This window comes from Brachypodium distachyon, chromosome 2 (assembly GCF_000005505.3).
Source record: "Brachypodium distachyon strain Bd21 chromosome 2, Brachypodium_distachyon_v3.0, whole genome shotgun sequence".
NCBI classification, from domain to species: Eukaryota; Viridiplantae; Streptophyta; class Magnoliopsida; order Poales; family Poaceae; genus Brachypodium; species Brachypodium distachyon.
Window position 1 is genome coordinate 957,043 of NC_016132.3, and position 23,075 is coordinate 980,117.

A 23,075-nucleotide genomic window follows, 5' to 3' on the forward strand; every position below is an offset into this window, starting at 1 on the left:
GACTAGTGGGCTGTCTCGCACGAAGATGCCATCCTCGGGGCAAAATTCCTACTTCGAAGGTTTGGGCACATGTTTTGTCATAATTTGGCAGAGGATCGGCCACGAATTGCGACCGGGGCTTATAAAATCGCCAATAACAAGTATAACCACCTATAACCACACCTCTTTAAATCTAAAGTTCAATTAGTTTTTTTCTTCAAGAGACCTTGCGAAGGAGACACGTGAAATCATGCCTAAGTTGCAGCCTTGTGGCTGTGGAGCCCTCGTTTGTGTGCACGAGGTTGCGGTAAGGAGGGAAATCAAGTATACAACAGCATTCTGGTGAAAATTCCTTGACGAACATGACTATTTCGAAGGGAATTTTAGTACCAAGAGCAAAAAAGGCCTACTTCGCACCATCGATACCAAGTTTTTAGTCACGTGTATTCCTTTAGGTTCTTCTTCTGTGTTGTCTTGCGTGTACTACTGAGAAAGAACAATTTCACATGGGATGTGTGGGTCAACATACTTGATATGTCCAAAATCTGGGTAGAATGCACAGTTTCAGTAACGAGGTCGCTGCCATGGCATACGAACTCCGATCGAGGCGCATTCTATATCGATCGGCATCTACAGGAAAAGTTGTATCGGAAATTCCACGAAGCTTAGATGGTTTCGGAGACTCTAAGGTCGCCGATTTTGGCTTGCAAAATTGAGTTCTTTACGATTAAAAACACTCCTCGTACCATCGAAATATCACGGACTAGTGGGCTGTCTCGCACGAAGATGCCATCCTCGGGGCAAAATTCCTACTTCAAAGGTTTGGGCACATGTTTTGTCATAATTTGGCAGAGGATCGGCCACGAATTGCGACCGGGGCTTATGAAATCGCCAATAACAAGTATAACCACCTATAACCACACCTCTTTAAATCTAAAGTTCAATTAGTTTTTTTTCTTCAAGAGACCTTGCGAAGGAGACACGTGAAATCATGCCTAAGTTGCAGCCTTGTGGCTGTGGAGCCCTCGTTTGTGTGCACGAGGTTGCGGTACGGAGGGAAATCAAGTATACAACAGCATTCTGGTGAAAATTCATTGACGAACATGACTATTTCGAAAGGAATATTAGTACAAAGAGCAAAAAAGGCCTACTTCGCACCATCGATACCAAGTTTTTAGTCACGTGGATTCCTTTAGGTTCTTCTTCTGTGTTGTCTTGCGTCTACTACTGAGAAAGAACAATTTCACATGGGACGTGTGGGTCAACATACTTGATATGTCCAAAATCTGGGTAGAATGCACAGTTTCAGTAACGAGGTCGCTGCCATGGCATAAGAACTCCGATCGAGGCGCATTCTATATCGATCGGCATCTACAGGAAAGATGTATGGGAACTTCCACGAAGCTTAGATGGTTTCGGAGACTCTAGGGTCGCCGAATTTGGCTTGCAAAATTGAGTTCTTTACGATTAAAAACACTTCTCATACCATCGAAATATCAAGGACTAGTGGGCTGTCTCGCACGAAGATGCCATCCTCGGGGCAAAATTCCTACTTCGAAGGTTTGGGCACATGTTTTGTCATAATTTGGCAGAGGATCGGCCACGAATTGCGACCGGGGCTTATAAAATCGCCAATAACAAGTATAACCACCTATAACCACACCTCTTTAAATCTAAAGTTCAATTAGTTTTTTTCTTCAAGAGACCTTGCGAAGGAGACACGTGAAATCATGCCTAAGTTGCAGCCTTGTGGCTGTGGAGCCCTCGTTTGTGTGCACGAGGTTGCGGTAAGGAGGGAAATCAAGTATACAACAGCATTCTGGTGAAAATTCCTTGACGAACATGACTATTTCGAAGGGAATTTTAGTACCAAGAGCAAAAAAGGCCTACTTCGCACCATCGATACCAAGTTTTTAGTCACGTGTATTCCTTTAGGTTCTTCTTCTGTGTTGTCTTGCGTGTACTACTGAGAAAGAACAATTTCACATGGGATGTGTGGGTCAACATACTTGATATGTCCAAAATCTGGGTAGAATGCACAGTTTCAGTAACGAGGTCGCTGCCATGGCATACGAACTCCGATCGAGGCGCATTCTATATCGATCGGCATCTACAGGAAAAGTTGTATCGGAAATTCCACGAAGCTTAGATGGTTTCGGAGACTCTAAGGTCGCCGATTTTGGCTTGCAAAATTGAGTTCTTTACGATTAAAAACACTCCTCGTACCATCGAAATATCACGGACTAGTGGGCTGTCTCGCACGAAGATGCCATCCTCGGGGCAAAATTCCTACTTCAAAGGTTTGGGCACATGTTTTGTCATAATTTGGCAGAGGATCGGCCACGAATTGCGACCGGGGCTTATGAAATCGCCAATAACAAGTATAACCACCTATAACCACACCTCTTTAAATCTAAAGTTCAATTAGTTTTTTTTCTTCAAGAGACCTTGCGAAGGAGACACGTGAAATCATGCCTAAGTTGCAGCCTTGTGGCTGTGGAGCCCTCGTTTGTGTGCACGAGGTTGCGGTACGGAGGGAAATCAAGTATACAACAGCATTCTGGTGAAAATTCATTGACGAACATGACTATTTCGAAGGGAATATTAGTACAAAGAGCAAAAAAGGCCTACTTCGCACCATCGATACCAAGTTTTTAGTCACGTGGATTCCTTTAGGTTCTTCTTCTGTGTTGTCTTGCGTCTACTACTGAGAAAGAACAATTTCACATGGGACGTGTGGGTCAACATACTTGATATGTCCAAAATCTGGGTAGAATGCACAGTTTCAGTAACGAGGTCGCTGCCATGGCATAAGAACTCCGATCGAGGCGCATTCTATATCGATCGGCATCTACAGGAAAAGATGTATGGGAACTTCCACGAAGCTTAGATGGTTTCGGAGACTCTAGGGTCGCCGAATTTGGCTTGCAAAATTGAGTTCTTTACGATTAAAAACACTTCTCATACCATCGAAATATCAAGGACTAGTGGGCTGTCTCGCACGTCGCTGCCATCCTCGGGGCAAAATTCCTACTTCAAAGGTTTGGGCACATGTTTTGTCATAATTTGGCAGAGGATCGGCCACGAATTGCGACCGGGGCTTATGAAATCGCCAATAACAAGTATAACCACCTATAACCACACCTCTTTAAATCTAAAGTTCAATTAGTTTTTTTCTTCAAGAGACCTTGCGAAGGAGACACGTGAAATCATGCCTAAGTTGCAGCCTTGTGGCTGTGGAGCCCTCGTTTGTGTGCACGAGGTTGCGGTACGGAGGGAAATCAAGTATACAACAGCATTCTGGTGAAAATTCCTTGCCGAACATGACTATTTCGAAGGGAATTTTAGTACCAAGAGCAAAAAAGGCCTACTTCGCACCATCGATACCAAGTTTTTAGTCACGTGTATTCCTTTAGGTTCTTCTTCTGTGTTGTCTTGCGTGTACTACTGAGAAAGAACAATTTCACATGGGATGTGTGGGTCAACATACTTGATATGTCCAAAATCTGGGTAGAATGCACAGTTTCAGTAACGAGGTCGCTGCCATGGCATACGAACTCCGATCGAGGCGCATTCTATATCGATCGGCATCTACAGGAAAAGTTGTATCGGAAATTCCACGAAGCTTAGATGGTTTCGGAGACTCTAAGGTCGCCGATTTTGGCTTGCAAAATTGAGTTCTTTACGATTAAAAACACTCCTCGTACCATCGAAATATCACGGACTAGTGGGCTGTCTCGCACGAAGATGACATCCTCGGGGCAAAATTCCTACTTCAAAGGTTTGGGCACATGTTTTGTCATAATTTGGCAGAGGATCGGCCACGAATTGCGACCGGGGCTTATGAAATCGCCAATAACAAGTATAACCACCTATAACCACACCTCTTTAAATCTAAAGTTCAATTAGTTTTTTTTCTTCAAGAGACCTTGCGAAGGAGACACGTGAAATCATGCCTAAGTTGCAGCCTTGTGGCTGTGGAGCCCTCGTTTGTGTGCACGAGGTTGCGGTACGGAGGGAAATCAAGTATACAACAGCATTCTGGTGAAAATTCATTGACGAACATGACTATTTCGAAGGGAATATTAGTACAAAGAGCAAAAAAGGCCTACTTCGCACCATCGATACCAAGTTTTTAGTCACGTGGATTCCTTTAGGTTCTTCTTCTGTGTTGTCTTGCGTCTACTACTGAGAAAGAACAATTTCACATGGGACGTGTGGGTCAACATACTTGATATGTCCAAAATCTGGGTAGAATGCACAGTTTCAGTAACGAGGTCGCTGCCATGGCATAAGAACTCCGATCGAGGCGCATTCTATATCGATCGGCATCTACAGGAAAAGATGTATGGGAACTTCCACGAAGCTTAGATGGTTTCGGAGACTCTAGGGTCGCCGAATTTGGCTTGCAAAATTGAGTTCTTTACGATTAAAAACACTTCTCATACCATCGAAATATCAAGGACTAGTGGGCTGTCTCGCACGAAGATGCCATCCTCGGGGCAAAATTCCTACTTCGAAGGTTTGGGCACATGTTTTGTCATAATTTGGCAGAGGATCGGCCACGAATTGCGACCGGGGCTTATAAAATCGCCAATAACAAGTATAACCACCTATAACCACACCTCTTTAAATCTAAAGTTCAATTAGTTTTTTTCTTCAAGAGACCTTGCGAAGGAGACACGTGAAATCATGCCTAAGTTGCAGCCTTGTGGCTGTGGAGCCCTCGTTTGTGTGCACGAGGTTGCGGTAAGGAGGGAAATCAAGTATACAACAGCATTCTGGTGAAAATTCCTTGACGAACATGACTATTTCGAAGGGAATTTTAGTACCAAGAGCAAAAAAGGCCTACTTCGCACCATCGATACCAAGTTTTTAGTCACGTGTATTCCTTTAGGTTCTTCTTCTGTGTTGTCTTGCGTGTACTACTGAGAAAGAACAATTTCACATGGGATGTGTGGGTCAACATACTTGATATGTCCAAAATCTGGGTAGAATGCACAGTTTCAGTAACGAGGTCGCTGCCATGGCATACGAACTCCGATCGAGGCGCATTCTATATCGATCGGCATCTACAGGAAAAGTTGTATCGGAAATTCCACGAAGCTTAGATGGTTTCGGAGACTCTAAGGTCGCCGATTTTGGCTTGCAAAATTGAGTTCTTTACGATTAAAAACACTCCTCGTACCATCGAAATATCACGGACTAGTGGGCTGTCTCGCACGAAGATGCCATCCTCGGGGCAAAATTCCTACTTCAAAGGTTTGGGCACATGTTTTGTCATAATTTGGCAGAGGATCGGCCACGAATTGCGACCGGGGCTTATGAAATCGCCAATAACAAGTATAACCACCTATAACCACACCTCTTTAAATCTAAAGTTCAATTAGTTTTTTTTCTTCAAGAGACCTTGCGAAGGAGACACGTGAAATCATGCCTAAGTTGCAGCCTTGTGGCTGTGGAGCCCTCGTTTGTGTGCACGAGGTTGCGGTACGGAGGGAAATCAAGTATACAACAGCATTCTGGTGAAAATTCATTGACGAACATGACTATTTCGAAGGGAATATTAGTACAAAGAGCAAAAAAGGCCTACTTCGCACCATCGATACCAAGTTTTTAGTCACGTGGATTCCTTTAGGTTCTTCTTCTGTGTTGTCTTGCGTCTACTACTGAGAAAGAACAATTTCACATGGGACGTGTGGGTCAACATACTTGATATGTCCAAAATCTGGGTAGAATGCACAGTTTCAGTAACGAGGTCGCTGCCATGGCATAAGAACTCCGATCGAGGCGCATTCTATATCGATCGGCATCTACAGGAAAAGTTGTATCGGAAATTCCACGAAGCTTAGATGGTTTCGGAGACTCTAAGGTCGCCGATTTTGGCTTGCAAAATTGAGTTCTTTACGATTAAAAACACTCCTCGTACCATCGAAATATCACGGACTAGTGGGCTGTCTCGCACGTCGCTGCCATCCTCGGGGCAAAATTCCTACTTCAAAGGTTTGGGCACATGTTTTGTCATAATTTGGCAGAGGATCGGCCACGAATTGCGACCGGGGCTTATGAAATCGCCAATAACAAGTATAACCACCTATAACCACACCTCTTTAAATCTAAAGTTCAATTAGTTTTTTTTCTTCAAGAGACCTTGCGAAGGAGACACGTGAAATCATGCCTAAGTTGCAGCCTTGTGGCTGTGGAGCCCTCGTTTGTGTGCACGAGGTTGCGGTAAGGAGGGAAATCAAGTATACAACAGCATTCTGGTGAAAATTCCTTGACGAACATGACTATTTCGAAGGGAATTTTAGTACCAAGAGCAAAAAAGGCCTACTTCGCACCATCGATACCAAGTTTTTAGTCACGTGTATTCCTTTAGGTTCTTCTTCTGTGTTGTCTTGCGTGTACTACTGAGAAAGAACAATTTCACATGGGATGTGTGGGTCAACATACTTGATATGTCCAAAATCTGGGTAGAATGCACAGTTTCAGTAACGAGGTCGCTGCCATGGCATACGAACTCCGATCGAGGCGCATTCTATATCGATCGGCATCTACAGGAAAAGTTGTATCGGAAATTCCGCGAAGCTTAGATGTTTTCGGAGACTCTAAGGTCGCCGATTTTGGCTTGCAAAATTGAGTTCTTTACGATTAAAAACACTCCTCGTACCATCGAAATATCACGGACTAGTGGGCTGTCTCGCACGAAGATGCCATCCTCGGGGCAAAATTCCTACTTCAAAGGTTTGGGCACATGTTTTGTCATAATTTGGCAGAGGATCGGCCACGAATTGCGACCGGGGCTTATGAAATCGCCAATAACAAGTATAACCACCTATAACCACACCTCTTTAAATCTAAAGTTCAATTAGTTTTTTTTCTTCAAGAGACCTTGCGAAGGAGACACGTGAAATCATGCCTAAGTTGCAGCCTTGTGGCTGTGGAGCCCTCGTTTGTGTGCACGAGGTTGCGGTACGGAGGGAAATCAAGTATACAACAGCATTCTGGTGAAAATTCATTGACGAACATGACTATTTCGAAAGGAATATTAGTACAAAGAGCAAAAAAGGCCTACTTCGCACCATCGATACCAAGTTTTTAGTCACGTGGATTCCTTTAGGTTCTTCTTCTGTGTTGTCTTGCGTCTACTACTGAGAAAGAACAATTTCACATGGGACGTGTGGGTCAACATACTTGATATGTCCAAAATCTGGGTAGAATGCACAGTTTCAGTAACGAGGTCGCTGCCATGGCATAAGAACTCCGATCGAGGCGCATTCTATATCGATCGGCATCTACAGGAAAAGATGTATGGGAACTTCCACGAAGCTTAGATGGTTTCGGAGACTCTAGGGTCGCCGAATTTGGCTTGCAAAATTGAGTTCTTTACGATTAAAAACACTTCTCATACCATCGAAATATCAAGGACTAGTGGGCTGTCTCGCACGAAGATGCCATCCTCGGGGCAAAATTCCTACTTCGAAGGTTTGGGCACATGTTTTGTCATAATTTGGCAGAGGATCGGCCACGAATTGCGACCGGGGCTTATAAAATCGCCAATAACAAGTATAACCACCTATAACCACACCTCTTTAAATCTAAAGTTCAATTAGTTTTTTTCTTCAAGAGACCTTGCGAAGGAGACACGTGAAATCATGCCTAAGTTGCAGCCTTGTGGCTGTGGAGCCCTCGTTTGTGTGCACGAGGTTGCGGTACGGAGGGAAATCAAGTATACAACAGCATTCTGGTGAAAATTCATTGACGAACATGACTATTTCGAAGGGAATATTAGTACAAAGAGCAAAAAAGGCCTACTTCGCACCATCGATACCAAGTTTTTAGTCACGTGGATTCCTTTAGGTTCTTCTTCTGTGTTGTCTTGCGTCTACTACTGAGAAAGAACAATTTCACATGGGACGTGTGGGTCAACATACTTGATATGTCCAAAATCTGGGTAGAATGCACAGTTTCAGTAACGAGGTCGCTGCCATGGCATAAGAACTCCGATCGAGGCGCATTCTATATCGATCGGCATCTACAGGAAAAGTTGTATCGGAAATTCCACGAAGCTTAGATGGTTTCGGAGACTCTAAGGTCGCCGATTTTGGCTTGCAAAATTGAGTTCTTTACGATTAAAAACACTCCTCGTACCATCGAAATATCACGGACTAGTGGGCTGTCTCGCACGTCGCTGCCATCCTCGGGGCAAAATTCCTACTTCAAAGGTTTGGGCACATGTTTTGTCATAATTTGGCAGAGGATCGGCCACGAATTGCGACCGGGGCTTATGAAATCGCCAATAACAAGTATAACCACCTATAACCACACCTCTTTAAATCTAAAGTTCAATTAGTTTTTTTTCTTCAAGAGACCTTGCGAAGGAGACACGTGAAATCATGCCTAAGTTGCAGCCTTGTGGCTGTGGAGCCCTCGTTTGTGTGCACGAGGTTGCGGTAAGGAGGGAAATCAAGTATACAACAGCATTCTGGTGAAAATTCCTTGACGAACATGACTATTTCGAAGGGAATTTTAGTACCAAGAGCAAAAAAGGCCTACTTCGCACCATCGATACCAAGTTTTTAGTCACGTGTATTCCTTTAGGTTCTTCTTCTGTGTTGTCTTGCGTGTACTACTGAGAAAGAACAATTTCACATGGGATGTGTGGGTCAACATACTTGATATGTCCAAAATCTGGGTAGAATGCACAGTTTCAGTAACGAGGTCGCTGCCATGGCATACGAACTCCGATCGAGGCGCATTCTATATCGATCGGCATCTACAGGAAAAGTTGTATCGGAAATTCCACGAAGCTTAGATGTTTTCGGAGACTCTAAGGTCGCCGATTTTGGCTTGCAAAATTGAGTTCTTTACGATTAAAAACACTCCTCGTACCATCGAAATATCACGGACTAGTGGGCTGTCTCGCACGAAGATGCCATCCTCGGGGCAAAATTCCTACTTCAAAGGTTTGGGCACATGTTTTGTCATAATTTGGCAGAGGATCGGCCACGAATTGCGACCGGGGCTTATGAAATCGCCAATAACAAGTATAACCACCTATAACCACACCTCTTTAAATCTAAAGTTCAATTAGTTTTTTTTCTTCAAGAGACCTTGCGAAGGAGACACGTGAAATCATGCCTAAGTTGCAGCCTTGTGGCTGTGGAGCCCTCGTTTGTGTGCACGAGGTTGCGGTACGGAGGGAAATCAAGTATACAACAGCATTCTGGTGAAAATTCATTGACGAACATGACTATTTCGAAAGGAATATTAGTACAAAGAGCAAAAAAGGCCTACTTCGCACCATCGATACCAAGTTTTTAGTCACGTGGATTCCTTTAGGTTCTTCTTCTGTGTTGTCTTGCGTCTACTACTGAGAAAGAACAATTTCACATGGGACGTGTGGGTCAACATACTTGATATGTCCAAAATCTGGGTAGAATGCACAGTTTCAGTAACGAGGTCGCTGCCATGGCATAAGAACTCCGATCGAGGCGCATTCTATATCGATCGGCATCTACAGGAAAAGATGTATGGGAACTTCCACGAAGCTTAGATGGTTTCGGAGACTCTAGGGTCGCCGAATTTGGCTTGCAAAATTGAGTTCTTTACGATTAAAAACACTTCTCATACCATCGAAATATCAAGGACTAGTGGGCTGTCTCGCACGAAGATGCCATCCTCGGGGCAAAATTCCTACTTCGAAGGTTTGGGCACATGTTTTGTCATAATTTGGCAGAGGATCGGCCACGAATTGCGACCGGGGCTTATAAAATCGCCAATAACAAGTATAACCACCTATAACCACACCTCTTTAAATCTAAAGTTCAATTAGTTTTTTTCTTCAAGAGACCTTGCGAAGGAGACACGTGAAATCATGCCTAAGTTGCAGCCTTGTGGCTGTGGAGCCCTCGTTTGTGTGCACGAGGTTGCGGTACGGAGGGAAATCAAGTATACAACAGCATTCTGGTGAAAATTCATTGACGAACATGACTATTTCGAAGGGAATATTAGTACAAAGAGCAAAAAAGGCCTACTTCGCACCATCGATACCAAGTTTTTAGTCACGTGGATTCCTTTAGGTTCTTCTTCTGTGTTGTCTTGCGTCTACTACTGAGAAAGAACAATTTCACATGGGACGTGTGGGTCAACATACTTGATATGTCCAAAATCTGGGTAGAATGCACAGTTTCAGTAACGAGGTCGCTGCCATGGCATAAGAACTCCGATCGAGGCGCATTCTATATCGATCGGCATCTACAGGAAAAGTTGTATCGGAAATTCCACGAAGCTTAGATGGTTTCGGAGACTCTAAGGTCGCCGATTTTGGCTTGCAAAATTGAGTTCTTTACGATTAAAAACACTCCTCGTACCATCGAAATATCACGGACTAGTGGGCTGTCTCGCACGTCGCTGCCATCCTCGGGGCAAAATTCCTACTTCAAAGGTTTGGGCACATGTTTTGTCATAATTTGGCAGAGGATCGGCCACGAATTGCGACCGGGGCTTATGAAATCGCCAATAACAAGTATAACCACCTATAACCACACCTCTTGAAATCTAAAGTTCAATTAGTTTTTTTTCTTCAAGAGACCTTGCGAAGGAGACACGTGAAATCATGCCTAAGTTGCAGCCTTGTGGCTGTGGAGCCCTCGTTTGTGTGCACGAGGTTGCGGTACGGAGGGAAATCAAGTATACAACAGCATTCTGGTGAAAATTCATTGACGAACATGACTATTTCGAAGGGAATATTAGTACAAAGAGCAAAAAAGGCCTACTTCGCACCATCGATACCAAGTTTTTAGTCACGTGGATTCCTTTAGGTTCTTCTTCTGTGTTGTCTTGCGTCTACTACTGAGAAAGAACAATTTCACATGGGACGTGTGGGTCAACATACTTGATATGTCCAAAATCTGGGTAGAATGCACAGTTTCAGTAACGAGGTCGCTGCCATGGCATAAGAACTCCGATCGAGGCGCATTCTATATCGATCGGCATCTACAGGAAAAGATGTATGGGAACTTCCACGAAGCTTAGATGGTTTCGGAGACTCTAGGGTCGCCGAATTTGGCTTGCAAAATTGAGTTCTTTACGATTAAAAACACTTCTCATACCATCGAAATATCAAGGACTAGTGGGCTGTCTCGCACGAAGATGCCATCCTCGGGGCAAAATTCCTACTTCGAAGGTTTGGGCACATGTTTTGTCATAATTTGGCAGAGGATCGGCCACGAATTGCGACCGGGGCTTATAAAATCGCCAATAACAAGTATAACCACCTATAACCACACCTCTTTAAATCTAAAGTTCAATTAGTTTTTTTCTTCAAGAGACCTTGCGAAGGAGACACGTGAAATCATGCCTAAGTTGCAGCCTTGTGGCTGTGGAGCCCTCGTTTGTGTGCACGAGGTTGCGGTACGGAGGGAAATCAAGTATACAACAGCATTCTGGTGAAAATTCCTTGCCGAACATGACTATTTCGAAGGGAATTTTAGTACCAAGAGCAAAAAAGGCCTACTTCGCACCATCGATACCAAGTTTTTAGTCACGTGTATTCCTTTAGGTTCTTCTTCTGTGTTGTCTTGCGTGTACTACTGAGAAAGAACAATTTCACATGGGATGTGTGGGTCAACATACTTGATATGTCCAAAATCTGGGTAGAATGCACAGTTTCAGTAACGAGGTCGCTGCCATGGCATACGAACTCCGATCGAGGCGCATTCTATATCGATCGGCATCTACAGGAAAAGTTGTATCGGAAATTCCACGAAGCTTAGATGGTTTCGGAGACTCTAAGGTCGCCGATTTTGGCTTGCAAAATTGAGTTCTTTACGATTAAAAACACTCCTCGTACCATCGAAATATCACGGACTAGTGGGCTGTCTCGCACGAAGATGCCATCCTCGGGGCAAAATTCCTACTTCAAAGGTTTGGGCACATGTTTTGTCATAATTTGGCAGAGGATCGGCCACGAATTGCGACCGGGGCTTATGAAATCGCCAATAACAAGTATAACCACCTATAACCACACCTCTTTAAATCTAAAGTTCAATTAGTTTTTTTTCTTCAAGAGACCTTGCGAAGGAGACACGTGAAATCATGCCTAAGTTGCAGCCTTGTGGCTGTGGAGCCCTCGTTTGTGTGCACGAGGTTGCGGTACGGAGGGAAATCAAGTATACAACAGCATTCTGGTGAAAATTCATTGACGAACATGACTATTTCGAAGGGAATATTAGTACAAAGAGCAAAAAAGGCCTACTTCGCACCATCGATACCAAGTTTTTAGTCACGTGGATTCCTTTAGGTTCTTCTTCTGTGTTGTCTTGCGTGTACTACTGAGAAAGAACAATTTCACATGGGATGTGTGGGTCAACATACTTGATATGTCCAAAATCTGGGTAGAATGCACAGTTTCAGTAACGAGGTCGCTGCCATGGCATACGAACTCCGATCGAGGCGCATTCTATATCGATCGGCATCTACAGGAAAAGTTGTATCGGAAATTCCACGAAGCTTAGATGGTTTCGGAGACTCTAAGGTCGCCGATTTTGGCTTGCAAAATTGAGTTCTTTACGATTAAAAACACTCCTCGTACCATCGAAATATCACGGACTAGTGGGCTGTCTCGCACGAAGATGACATCCTCGGGGCAAAATTCCTACTTCAAAGGTTTGGGCACATGTTTTGTCATAATTTGGCAGAGGATCGGCCACGAATTGCGACCGGGGCTTATGAAATCGCCAATAACAAGTATAACCACCTATAACCACACCTCTTTAAATCTAAAGTTCAATTAGTTTTTTTTCTTCAAGAGACCTTGCGAAGGAGACACGTGAAATCATGCCTAAGTTGCAGCCTTGTGGCTGTGGAGCCCTCGTTTGTGTGCACGAGGTTGCGGTACGGAGGGAAATCAAGTATACAACAGCATTCCGGTGAAAATTCATTGACGAACATGACTATTTCGAAGGGAATATTAGTACAAAGAGCAAAAAAGGCCTACTTCGCACCATCGATACCAAGTTTTTAGTCACGTGGATTCCTTTAGGTTCTTCTTCTGTGTTGTCTTGCGTCTACTACTGAGAAAGAACAATTTCACATGGGACGTGTGGGTCAACATACTTGATATGTCCAAAATCTGGGTAGAATGCACAGTTTCAGTAACGAGGTCGCTGCCATGGCATAAGAACTCCGATCGAGGCGCATTCTATATCGATCGGCATCTACAGGAAAAGATGTATGGGAACTTCCACGAAGCTTAGATGGTTTCGGAGACTCTAGGGTCGCCGAATTTGGCTTGCAAAATTGAGTTCTTTACGATTAAAAACACTTCTCATACCATCGAAATATCAAGGACTAGTGGGCTGTCTCGCACGAAGATGCCATCCTCGGGGCAAAATTCCTACTTCGAAGGTTTGGGCACATGTTTTGTCATAATTTGGCAGAGGATCGGCCACGAATTGCGACCGGGGCTTATAAAATCGCCAATAACAAGTATAACCACCTATAACCACACCTCTTTAAATCTAAAGTTCAATTAGTTTTTTTCTTCAAGAGACCTTGCGAAGGAGACACGTGAAATCATGCCTAAGTTGCAGCCTTGTGGCTGTGGAGCCCTCGTTTGTGTGCACGAGGTTGCGGTAAGGAGGGAAATCAAGTATACAACAGCATTCTGGTGAAAATTCCTTGACGAACATGACTATTTCGAAGGGAATTTTAGTACCAAGAGCAAAAAAGGCCTACTTCGCACCATCGATACCAAGTTTTTAGTCACGTGTATCCCTTTAGGTTCTTCTTCTGTGTTGTCTTGCGTGTACTACTGAGAAAGAACAATTTCACATGGGATGTGTGGGTCAACATACTTGATATGTCCAAAATCTGGGTAGAATGCACAGTTTCAGTAACGAGGTCGCTGCCATGGCATACGAACTCCGATCGAGGCGCATTCTATATCAATCGGCATCTACAGGAAAAGTTGTATCGGAAATTCCACGAAGCTTAGATGGTTTCGGAGACTCTAAGGTCGCCGATTTTGGCTTGCAAAATTGAGTTCTTTACGATTAAAAACACTCCTCATACCATCGAAATATCACGGACTAGTGGGCTGTCTCGCACGAAGATGCCATCCTCGGGGCAAAATTCCTACTTCAAAGGTTTGGGCACATGTTTTGTCATAATTTGGCAGAGGATCGGCCACGAATTGCGACCGGGGCTTATGAAATCGCCAATAACAAGTATAACCACCTATAACCACACCTCTTTAAATCTAAAGTTCAATTAGTTTTTTTTCTTCAAGAGACCTTGCGAAGGAGACACGTGAAATCATGCCTAAGTTGCAGCCTTGTGGCTGTGGAGCCCTCGTTTGTGTGCACGAGGTTGCGGTACGGAGGGAAATCAAGTATACAACAGCATTCTGGTGAAAATTCATTGACGAACATGACTATTTCGAAGGGAATATTAGTACAAAGAGCAAAAAAGGCCTACTTCGCACCATCGATACCAAGTTTTTAGTCACGTGGATTCCTTTAGGTTCTTCTTCTGTGTTGTCTTGCGTCTACTACTGAGAAAGAACAATTTCACATGGGACGTGTGGGTCAACATACTTGATATGTCCAAAATCTGGGTAGAATGCACAGTTTCAGTAACGAGGTCGCTGCCATGGCATAAGAACTCCGATCGAGGCGCATTCTATATCGATCGGCATCTACAGGAAAAGATGTATGGGAACTTCCACGAAGCTTAGATGGTTTCGGAGACTCTAGGGTCGCCGAATTTGGCTTGCAAAATTGAGTTCTTTACGATTAAAAACACTTCTCATACCATCGAAATATCAAGGACTAGTGGGCTGTCTCGCACGAAGATGCCATCCTCGGGGCAAAATTCCTACTTCAAAGGTTTGGGCACATGTTTTGTCATAATTTTGCAGAGGATCGGCCACGAATTGCGACCGGGGCTTATAAAATCGCCAATAACAAGTATAACCACTTATAACCACACCTCTTTAAATCTAAAGTTCAATTAGTTTTTTTCTTCAAGAGACCTTGCCGAGGAGACACGTGAAATCATGCCTAAGTTGTAGCCTTGTGGCTGTGGAGCCCTCGTTTGTGTGCACGAGGTTTCGGTACGGAGCGAAATCAAGTATACAACAGCATTCTGGTGAAAATTCCTTGACGAACATGACTATTTCGAATGGAATTTAGACGGGATTCAATAGTTCAGGGTACAAACGACGGGATTTGAAGTTCGGGTTCATTTCGCCGAACCTCTACGAGTTCAGGGTTTGAAATAGACTTTTTCCTATATACACACGGTACAAGTTTTGAGGCACATCCTTTATTTCATACGAGTAGACGTACTGCTTTACCGATACTAGCATTACTTATGCCATGACTGGTCGCTACTCACTCCGTCCACAAATAAGTGTACGTTTAGCTTTTTGGATAAGTCAAACTTTATCAACTATGACCACTCTTTTACAAGAAAATAGCAACATATGTGACATCAAATTACTATATTATGAAAATATATTTTGAGATGAATCTAGTGATGGTAGTTTAGTGTCATAAATGTTGTTACTTTTCCACAGAAAGTTGGTCAAAGTTAATAAAATTTGACTTATCCAAATAGCTAGATATACGCTTATTTATGGACGGAGCAAACATGGCTAAGAGGAAACGACGGGCAGCTTCAGTTTTTGCCGGCATCGTCCTGCTTCTTCTGTGTCCTTCCGCCGCGGAATCGGCCACGCTTGTTCCAGCCTGCGGCACCATCTCCGTCCGCGAACGCCCCTTCTCCGCCGGCTTCACCCTTGTAGCCCCCAGCATCGTTACCACCATAGCTACCGGGACGGCCACCGTATCCGTGATTCCGTACACCTCCGACACTGGCACTACCACCACGTGATCCGCCGCCGCCACCTGCATCACCGCTGCCGCCGTAACCGTAGCCGAAACCGGAGCCCTTTCCACCAGGCCCAGCAGCCCATCCCCACTTGTACTGCCAGGACCCGTCAGGGCTGGACCCCTGGCCCGACCCCGAGTCGCCTGTCCACCCAGGGGGCACCGTCTTCCCCGGCGACGCCAGCCCGTCCTTCTCGCCATCAGCTCCGGCGCCCGCGCACTGCACCAAAGCAGGCGCAAAGAGGAGGAACGCGAGCGCGAGCACCAGTAGCTGATCTTGCCATTGCTTGCAGCTTCTCTCCATGATATCTTCCTTGAGCTCTTGTGGTTCTGAGCTCGTCTTGTGCTGTGCACTTGTGCTTGGAGTGGATGTCCCGTGGCCTATTTATAGCTATAGCGCTCGACCATGAGGCACTGCTGGGGGTGTCACTAGTGATGGATGAAAGATCGAACGATCCTAGCAAAAGATCACGCACCACTAGTGATTTGCTCCCCTTGCTGCTGCTTCCGTCGCTTGCTTCGCTACGCCGTGTACGCTCTTGCTCGCTCTCCTTTGTGCCGACTTACTAAAGTGTCTCCTAAAAGCAGGAAAGCTCTATGCTCGCGGCGCACTGGAATCGCACGAAAAGGAAACTAGTACTCCGTATTGTTCCTTTGGCGAGAGCCCGTGACGTGACCTGAAGAATCTGGTGGCTGTTGAAGCTGGGAATTCTGTTGATGGCACGGCTTGACCACGGCCGTCCGATTCCCACATTGAAGGTCGATGCATGAACCAAGATTGTCGATCATTGACACGGAAATATCAAGGCAGCTTTGCAAGCCCGTGAGCCCAAGAGAGAGAGAAGGCACAAAGCTTTGGCCGTATAGAAAAGAAAAGGGAGAAAACGATATGGAATTGAACACGGGCGGAATCCATTTCAGTCCCTGCACTAGTAATTCAGCTGTCGACTCCCATTGTATGGCAATGTTGGCGATTTTGAAGGTCGTAATCAAAGTGGCCAAGATATCTCTGCTTTCGCACGCTGCATGGCCACGATAAAACGCATCAATGTTAGTGGGAAGCTTAGCCGATAACTTTGACCTTGTGAGCCTTTTGTACACCATCGTGCAGCGAAATGCAAGAGATGTTCCGTTTCCTCATCTTTTCCTTTCTCTCTCTCTGCCTCTCGTGCAGTCACTCATTGTTTACACCGGGGTTTTAGATTTTGTTTGGAAAGAATACGGATCTTTACTGGCCATGACAAACCATTACAAATTGTTTGCTGGATGCAATCCGGGATGGAGTTTCTAAAAATTACAGAAATAAACTGCCCCGCAGAGCAAGCTAAAGTGTGAGCCGCAACATTACTATGACGATAAACGGGGATCATGGACACGCGAAGCAAAGTTTGCATACATTGCCTTGATGTCCTAAACCACCACCAACTTGGCTCCGATCAACCATGAGTTGAAACACTGCAGCAAAGACAGGCAATCCGGGGAGATCACCAACCTGTCCAAACCTTCTTCTCAGGCTAGGGAAACAGCGCGGCGAAGAGCTAGCACTTCAGCAACCTCAGCCGCCGTGACCTCCTGGACTAGTTCGCTGCAGGCAACTGAACATTCTCCTTTGTGGTTTCGGATCACGATGCAAATTTCCATCCGACACGAAGGGGAGAAAAGAGCTGCATCAACATTAATATGAACCGTACCTGCAGCCTGCAGGAGGTGGATATCAATGGGGCAAAGAAAATGCGGTCTCATGCCTAGTAGGAGAATTAGGTTTGACACAAATTTCCTCCGGGTTACACTACACACACGTCGACGAGGCTAGGATGTGACACCGTGTAAGCTTCACAACGGAGGGGAGACAATCGTGGGCGAATCTCCAGAGATTAATCTTCATTTTTCATGGTGCCTTGATCACCCATAATTTCTTCCAGAGTGGGCTCCCTGAAGAATAGGACTCCAGATAGCGTAGAAATAGAATTTGTGCATTTGCATAGCATGCATATCCAAAAATAAGGGAAATTTTGATTTTTTTTTCTTCTAACTAGGGGAGGGATTGAATTTGAACTCTAGTCATGAATTTTGAATCATATCATCTCAAGGAATGGTATTTGAGTGACCTTTGGAACACTTAAAAAATTGAGGAAAACAAAACACACTAACACCTATAATATTTCCAACTAAGTTGTGTCAAATATTTGAAGTAGAAGTTGAGATGATTTTGTTTGAATTTAAATTTCAGGTTTGATCTAGTCAAATTTGAATTCAAATAATTTGAACCAACAACAAGTGTCTGGATTCCATTCACACACATTTAAAATACTATAAATCTATGATCAAGAAAACAACAACACATATACAAGAGCTCATACATAGTTTCAATAAAGAAAATTAAAACAGAAATTTGAATTATAAACTTAGGCCAAATTCAAATGCTTATATAAAATCAAATAATAATCCGAAAATATGGTAAAATATCAAATTTTGCATAATTTCATTCTCCATATAATAAAATACTAACAAAGTCAATTAAGAGTTAAAATCTTAAAGAAAAATAGTAGGAGCTAAAATCTCTAATACAAACTACGAGAAAGAAAATAGGACCCTACCTATCTAAACATATCAACCTACATATCTACACCTATATTCAATTCATCATCATCACAGCCAACTCAATCTCCTCATATTGATCTTCTAGCCTTCACACAAACACACACAAAAATGATTGGGTTATGTTAAAAATGTCGGATCCACCAATGGTAAAGCCATTTGATATTGAATCCAAAAGGGATTATTTAAAGGAATAACTCCTTGAAACATATGAAAGCATGCCTGGGGAGTTTTTGTTTTGAAAAAAAAACAATTAGGGACAATAAGTCATTCACATATTTTGGGCACAATCTCTAAACCAACAAGGCCAACATTCTCTTTAAGGCAACAGAGGGTAGTATGCCAGTGCCACTATCTATAGTGGCCGGAGCGAGGGAAACTCACGCTGGTTAAAAGGTGTGACGGATAACTAAGCAAGTCTTTTTTCGAAGATACCATAAAGAAGGCACTACTATTTTCCTCGACTAAAACATGGGTCACATGGTTGAGTGACTTTGTTTCGGAGTTGCTACAAAAGAAAACGGTAGTATTTTCTCAGGTTGAAAGAGGTAGCGGGTGAAGTAAGTACACCTTTCTAAAGATGCGGCAGAAGAAGGTAATAGTATTCTTCCCGGGAAAAAGAGGCGACGGAAGGTGGCGTAAGTAACTTTTTTCCGATGGTACCATAGAAGGGCACAATATTATTTTCACTGGTTAAAAAAGACGGCAAATGTTGGTACCATCAAAGAATTATGTACTGGTGAAAAATCACTGGCGGGTAATTAGCGTCCGGAAATACTATTGATGTTGAAGAATCGTGTAAGATTTACAACTCTTGTGTGCCGTTGAAAAATTACCGTCACGACAATATGCGTCCTGTCACTATTAAGTAATTAATGGTTTGTTTTTTATTTGACAACAACACGTGAACAAATTACTGTAGAAGTTGAATATTTATACAGATAAATTTCTGTGAAAGATCGCTGCCGTAACTGTAAATAACTGGCACAGAAATATTATCTTTCTAAAGGTGCGGTAGAAGAAGGTAATAATATTATCGTGCGTCAAATAGGCGACGGAAGGTGGATTAAGTATATTTTTCGATTTACCGTAGCAGGGAATAATATTATTTTTCACCTGATAAAAAAAGCGGCAAATGTTGGTATCGCCGAAGAATTATGCACCGGTGAGTTGAATATTTATACGATAATTAATATGAAAGATCACTATTGGCAACCTTAAATAACCGTCGCGGAAATATGGGACATGCAAGAATTAGTATTAAGTAGTAAACGGTCTGTTTCGTAGTTGACATCGGCACGTGAAAATTTACTACAAAATTTGAATATGTCTAGTGACACATTATTGCGAAAAATCACTATCGGTAACTGTAAAATACCCTGCAAAATATGAGGAAAAATGTCTAAAAGAAAATGTAAAGAAAAACTGAGTGTAGCACTGTTCATATGCACGTCATGAACAGTATCATGTTCAATGTGGTGAAGGCAAAAGCCTTCAGCGCCTCATCGCCAGCAAGCTCATTTTCAATGTGGTGAACAGTCTCATGTTCAATGTCATGAACAGTCTCATGTTCAATGTGGTTCAATGTGGTGAAGGCAAACTGCCTAGGGTTGCATGCGGATTCATGGCGTCCTTGAACGACAAGGATGCCTGGAAGGGCAACATAAACGCGGCGATCGCCATGTCCATCCGCGACGCTGGGATGCCACTCATCGACCTCACCAATGACGTCGGCAAAGCTGGGCCAGCGGCGCGGTGAAGGATGAGCCCGCCGACGAGCCCGGAGAGCATGGCAAGCAGGACGTCGTCGACGACGGCCTGTACAACTTCCACCAGTACTACGACCCCTTTGGGCACCGCAAGTACTAGTAGATTAGGGTTTAGGTTTAAATTTCATCGAATTTCCTTCAAATCCATATAGTATATAACAAGTTTGAATGAATTCGACTATTTTCGGTTAAATTTAAAAAATCTAAATTTATGTTTGGAGGACGCGACTGGGAAGCGACGTCTCCCAAACGCGCCACGAAGAAAAAGCGTTCCCCAAACGCTCGATCTGGCGCGATTTGAGGAGGTTTTGGGGACGCGACTAGAGATGCTATTAGTCGCGTATATGATCCTTCATATGTGTTGATGGTGTTAAAGATGAGCGTGTGTTCGTTCCTTTTTGAGCAGCGGCGTGCAGGCGCACGTGCGAGGGGGCTTTAGTACTACTCTAATAATTTTCTCCGTACGATCGGTCTCTATATTTATAATCCGTAGTGGAGTAAATGTTATATATTGACCCCAAATACCAATATTTTTGAGGTGGCCAGAGAATCTTTTGATGTGTTAAAGATGAGTGTATGTTCATTCCTTTTTGAGCAGCGGCGTGCATGCGCATTGCGAGGGGGCTTTAGTACTACTCTAATAATTTTCTCCGTACGAGATCAGCGTCTATATATATAATCCATAGTGGATTAAATGTTATATATTGTCCCCAAATACCTTTATTTTGAGGTGGCCAGAAAATGTTCTGATGTGTTAAAAGATGAGCGTGTTCCTACCTTTTTTTGCAGCATGCATGCACTTGCGAGGGGCTTTACTACTCTAATATTTTTCTCCGTACGATCGGTCTCTATATTTATAATCCGTAGTGGAGTAAATGTTATATATTGACCCCAAATACCAATATTTTGAGGTGGCCAGAGAATCTTTTGATGTGTTAAAGATGAGTGTATGTTCGTTCCTTTTTGAGCAGCGGCGTGCATGCGCATTGCAAGGGGGCTTTAGTACTACTCTAATAATTTTCTCCGTACGAGATCAGCGTCTATATATATAATCCATAGTGGATTAAATGTTATATATTGTCCCCAAATACCTTTATTTTGAGGTGGCCAGAAAATGTTCTGATGTGTTAAAAGATGAGCGTGTTCCTACCTTTTTTTGCAGCATGCATGCACTTGCGAGGGGCTTTACTACTCTAATATTTTTCTCCGTACGATCGGCGTCTATATAATAGGGAGTGGAGGCAGAAGCACTGTTATATACAGACTACTCTCGATCAGTCCTGCATGGAATCAAACTGCCTCTCTGCCCGTTTAATAGTTAGTACCAAAATATAAGCGATCGAGGAAGCACCTGCCTTCTTCAATCAAGCAAGCAAGAAAGAGCGCGATGCTGTCAGCGGGCGGAATAGAAATTCTGAAAATGAAGGTTGCTTTCATTGTGTGGTCTTTGATCTTCTCGATCGGGTGCCTCGTCGCGGGAAGCGGACTAGCCAAGCGAGGCGACTCTACGGCTTGCATCCCCTTTCTTCAGTGGTCCTTCATCTCCATTGGTCTCCTCTTCTTGATCGGCTTCATCCTATTCGTAGCCGTAGGGTTCTGCGGCGGCGAGGCCTTGTTCAAAAAAGCATTAATCTGCCACTTGTGCTTGAAGTGCTCGGGCCTCCTCGTCTTCCTCTGCTTAATCATCTTCGCTTTGGTGTCCATCAAAATTAAGTTCACGGGCATCCCGGTGACTAAACAGCAACTCGAGTTCAAGGACATTGGCAACATCGGCGACGTCGATCCCGTTGAGGTCTTCCGGATCCACGAGTTCAACCTCAGTGACTACGGCGGTTCGCTCAGGCATCGCGTGGCTGATGCTCGGTACTGGGCCAAAATCAGCAAGTGCCTGCGCCACAGGCACGCCTGCGATGGTATGAGCCCGATGGTACGCGCCCCAAACACAAGCCTTCTCTTGTCCGAGCAGGACATGTCGCCGATCCAGGTGAGTAACTGCATGCTTCGTCTATCTCTGAACGAAAAAAAATAAAACAAGATCAGCTGTGTTAAGTGGAATACTGCTAATCTGACTTCATCTTGTACTGCATATGAATTTTGCTGCAGTCTGGATGCTGCAAGCCACCATTATCGTGTGCATTCATGTACGTGAATCAGACGATGTGGACACCAACACATGGCGCTCCAACCAACAACACCGACGACTGCGGCAGGTGGAGCAACGACCAGCAAACGCTATGTTTCCAGTGCGACTCGTGCAAGGCAGCCGTCCTCGCCGATATCCAGAGGGCCTGGAGCAAGCCTGTCGTCGTTATGCTTTCCATTGTGATCCTGCAAATCGTAGTGTTCCCAGTTTTTGTGGTTTTCCTTTGCTCCGACGAGTTTGAAGTTTCCGGCTGAGCCGCCGATGTTCAGCTAAAGTCTCGGGCTTTAGCTTTCACCACCTGTGTTTGTATCTCTAGCTGGTATGCCTAGTAATAAAGTAAAAATGGGCTTCTTCTCGTTTCTTTTTTTGGACGGTTCTGCCCTGCAAGTTCGGAGTTATTACTTCCCCTGCCACCGCCAAGTCAAAACGAAGCATTATCTCTCCACGCGACAGCACCTTCCCCATGTGACCAACTCCAGGACGTCGTTCCCCATCTCTCCACCCCCACCCCACCCCCAGTCCAGCAGCCCGGCCGCGGCCACCTTCCTCTAGCGCGGCGCCGCCCCTTCCCCTTTGTTTCTGTTCCTCCTTTTCCCTGCTCGTTTCCCGCAACCGAAGGGGAGTTTCCACCTCTCGGGAACAAGCTCAGATGCCGCCGGGGATGTCGTCCTCCGCCACCAGAGTTCGCAA

At 44.3% G+C, this 23,075-nt stretch overlaps 2 protein-coding genes across 2 annotated transcripts; one reads left to right on the forward strand and one right to left on the reverse strand.

Moving 5' to 3' along the window:
* Positions 1 to 15,143: 15,143 nt before the first annotated feature.
* Positions 15,144 to 16,252, reverse strand: LOC100844553 (glycine-rich protein DOT1). Its single transcript, XM_003565218.4, has one exon. It carries the CDS (start codon positions 16,177 to 16,179, stop codon positions 15,664 to 15,666), a length of 516 nt encoding a protein of 171 aa, XP_003565266.1. The 5' UTR covers positions 16,180 to 16,252; the 3' UTR covers positions 15,144 to 15,663.
* A 5,251-nt stretch (positions 16,253 to 21,503) lies between these two features.
* LOC100845170 (tetraspanin-3) lies at positions 21,504 to 22,752 on the forward strand. The gene is made up of 2 exons (XM_003565220.4): positions 21,504 to 22,226; positions 22,346 to 22,752. Exons 1-2 carry the CDS (start codon positions 21,630 to 21,632, stop codon positions 22,637 to 22,639), a joined length of 891 nt encoding a protein of 296 aa, XP_003565268.1. The 5' UTR covers positions 21,504 to 21,629; the 3' UTR covers positions 22,640 to 22,752.
* The last annotated feature ends 323 nt before the right edge of the window (positions 22,753 to 23,075 follow it).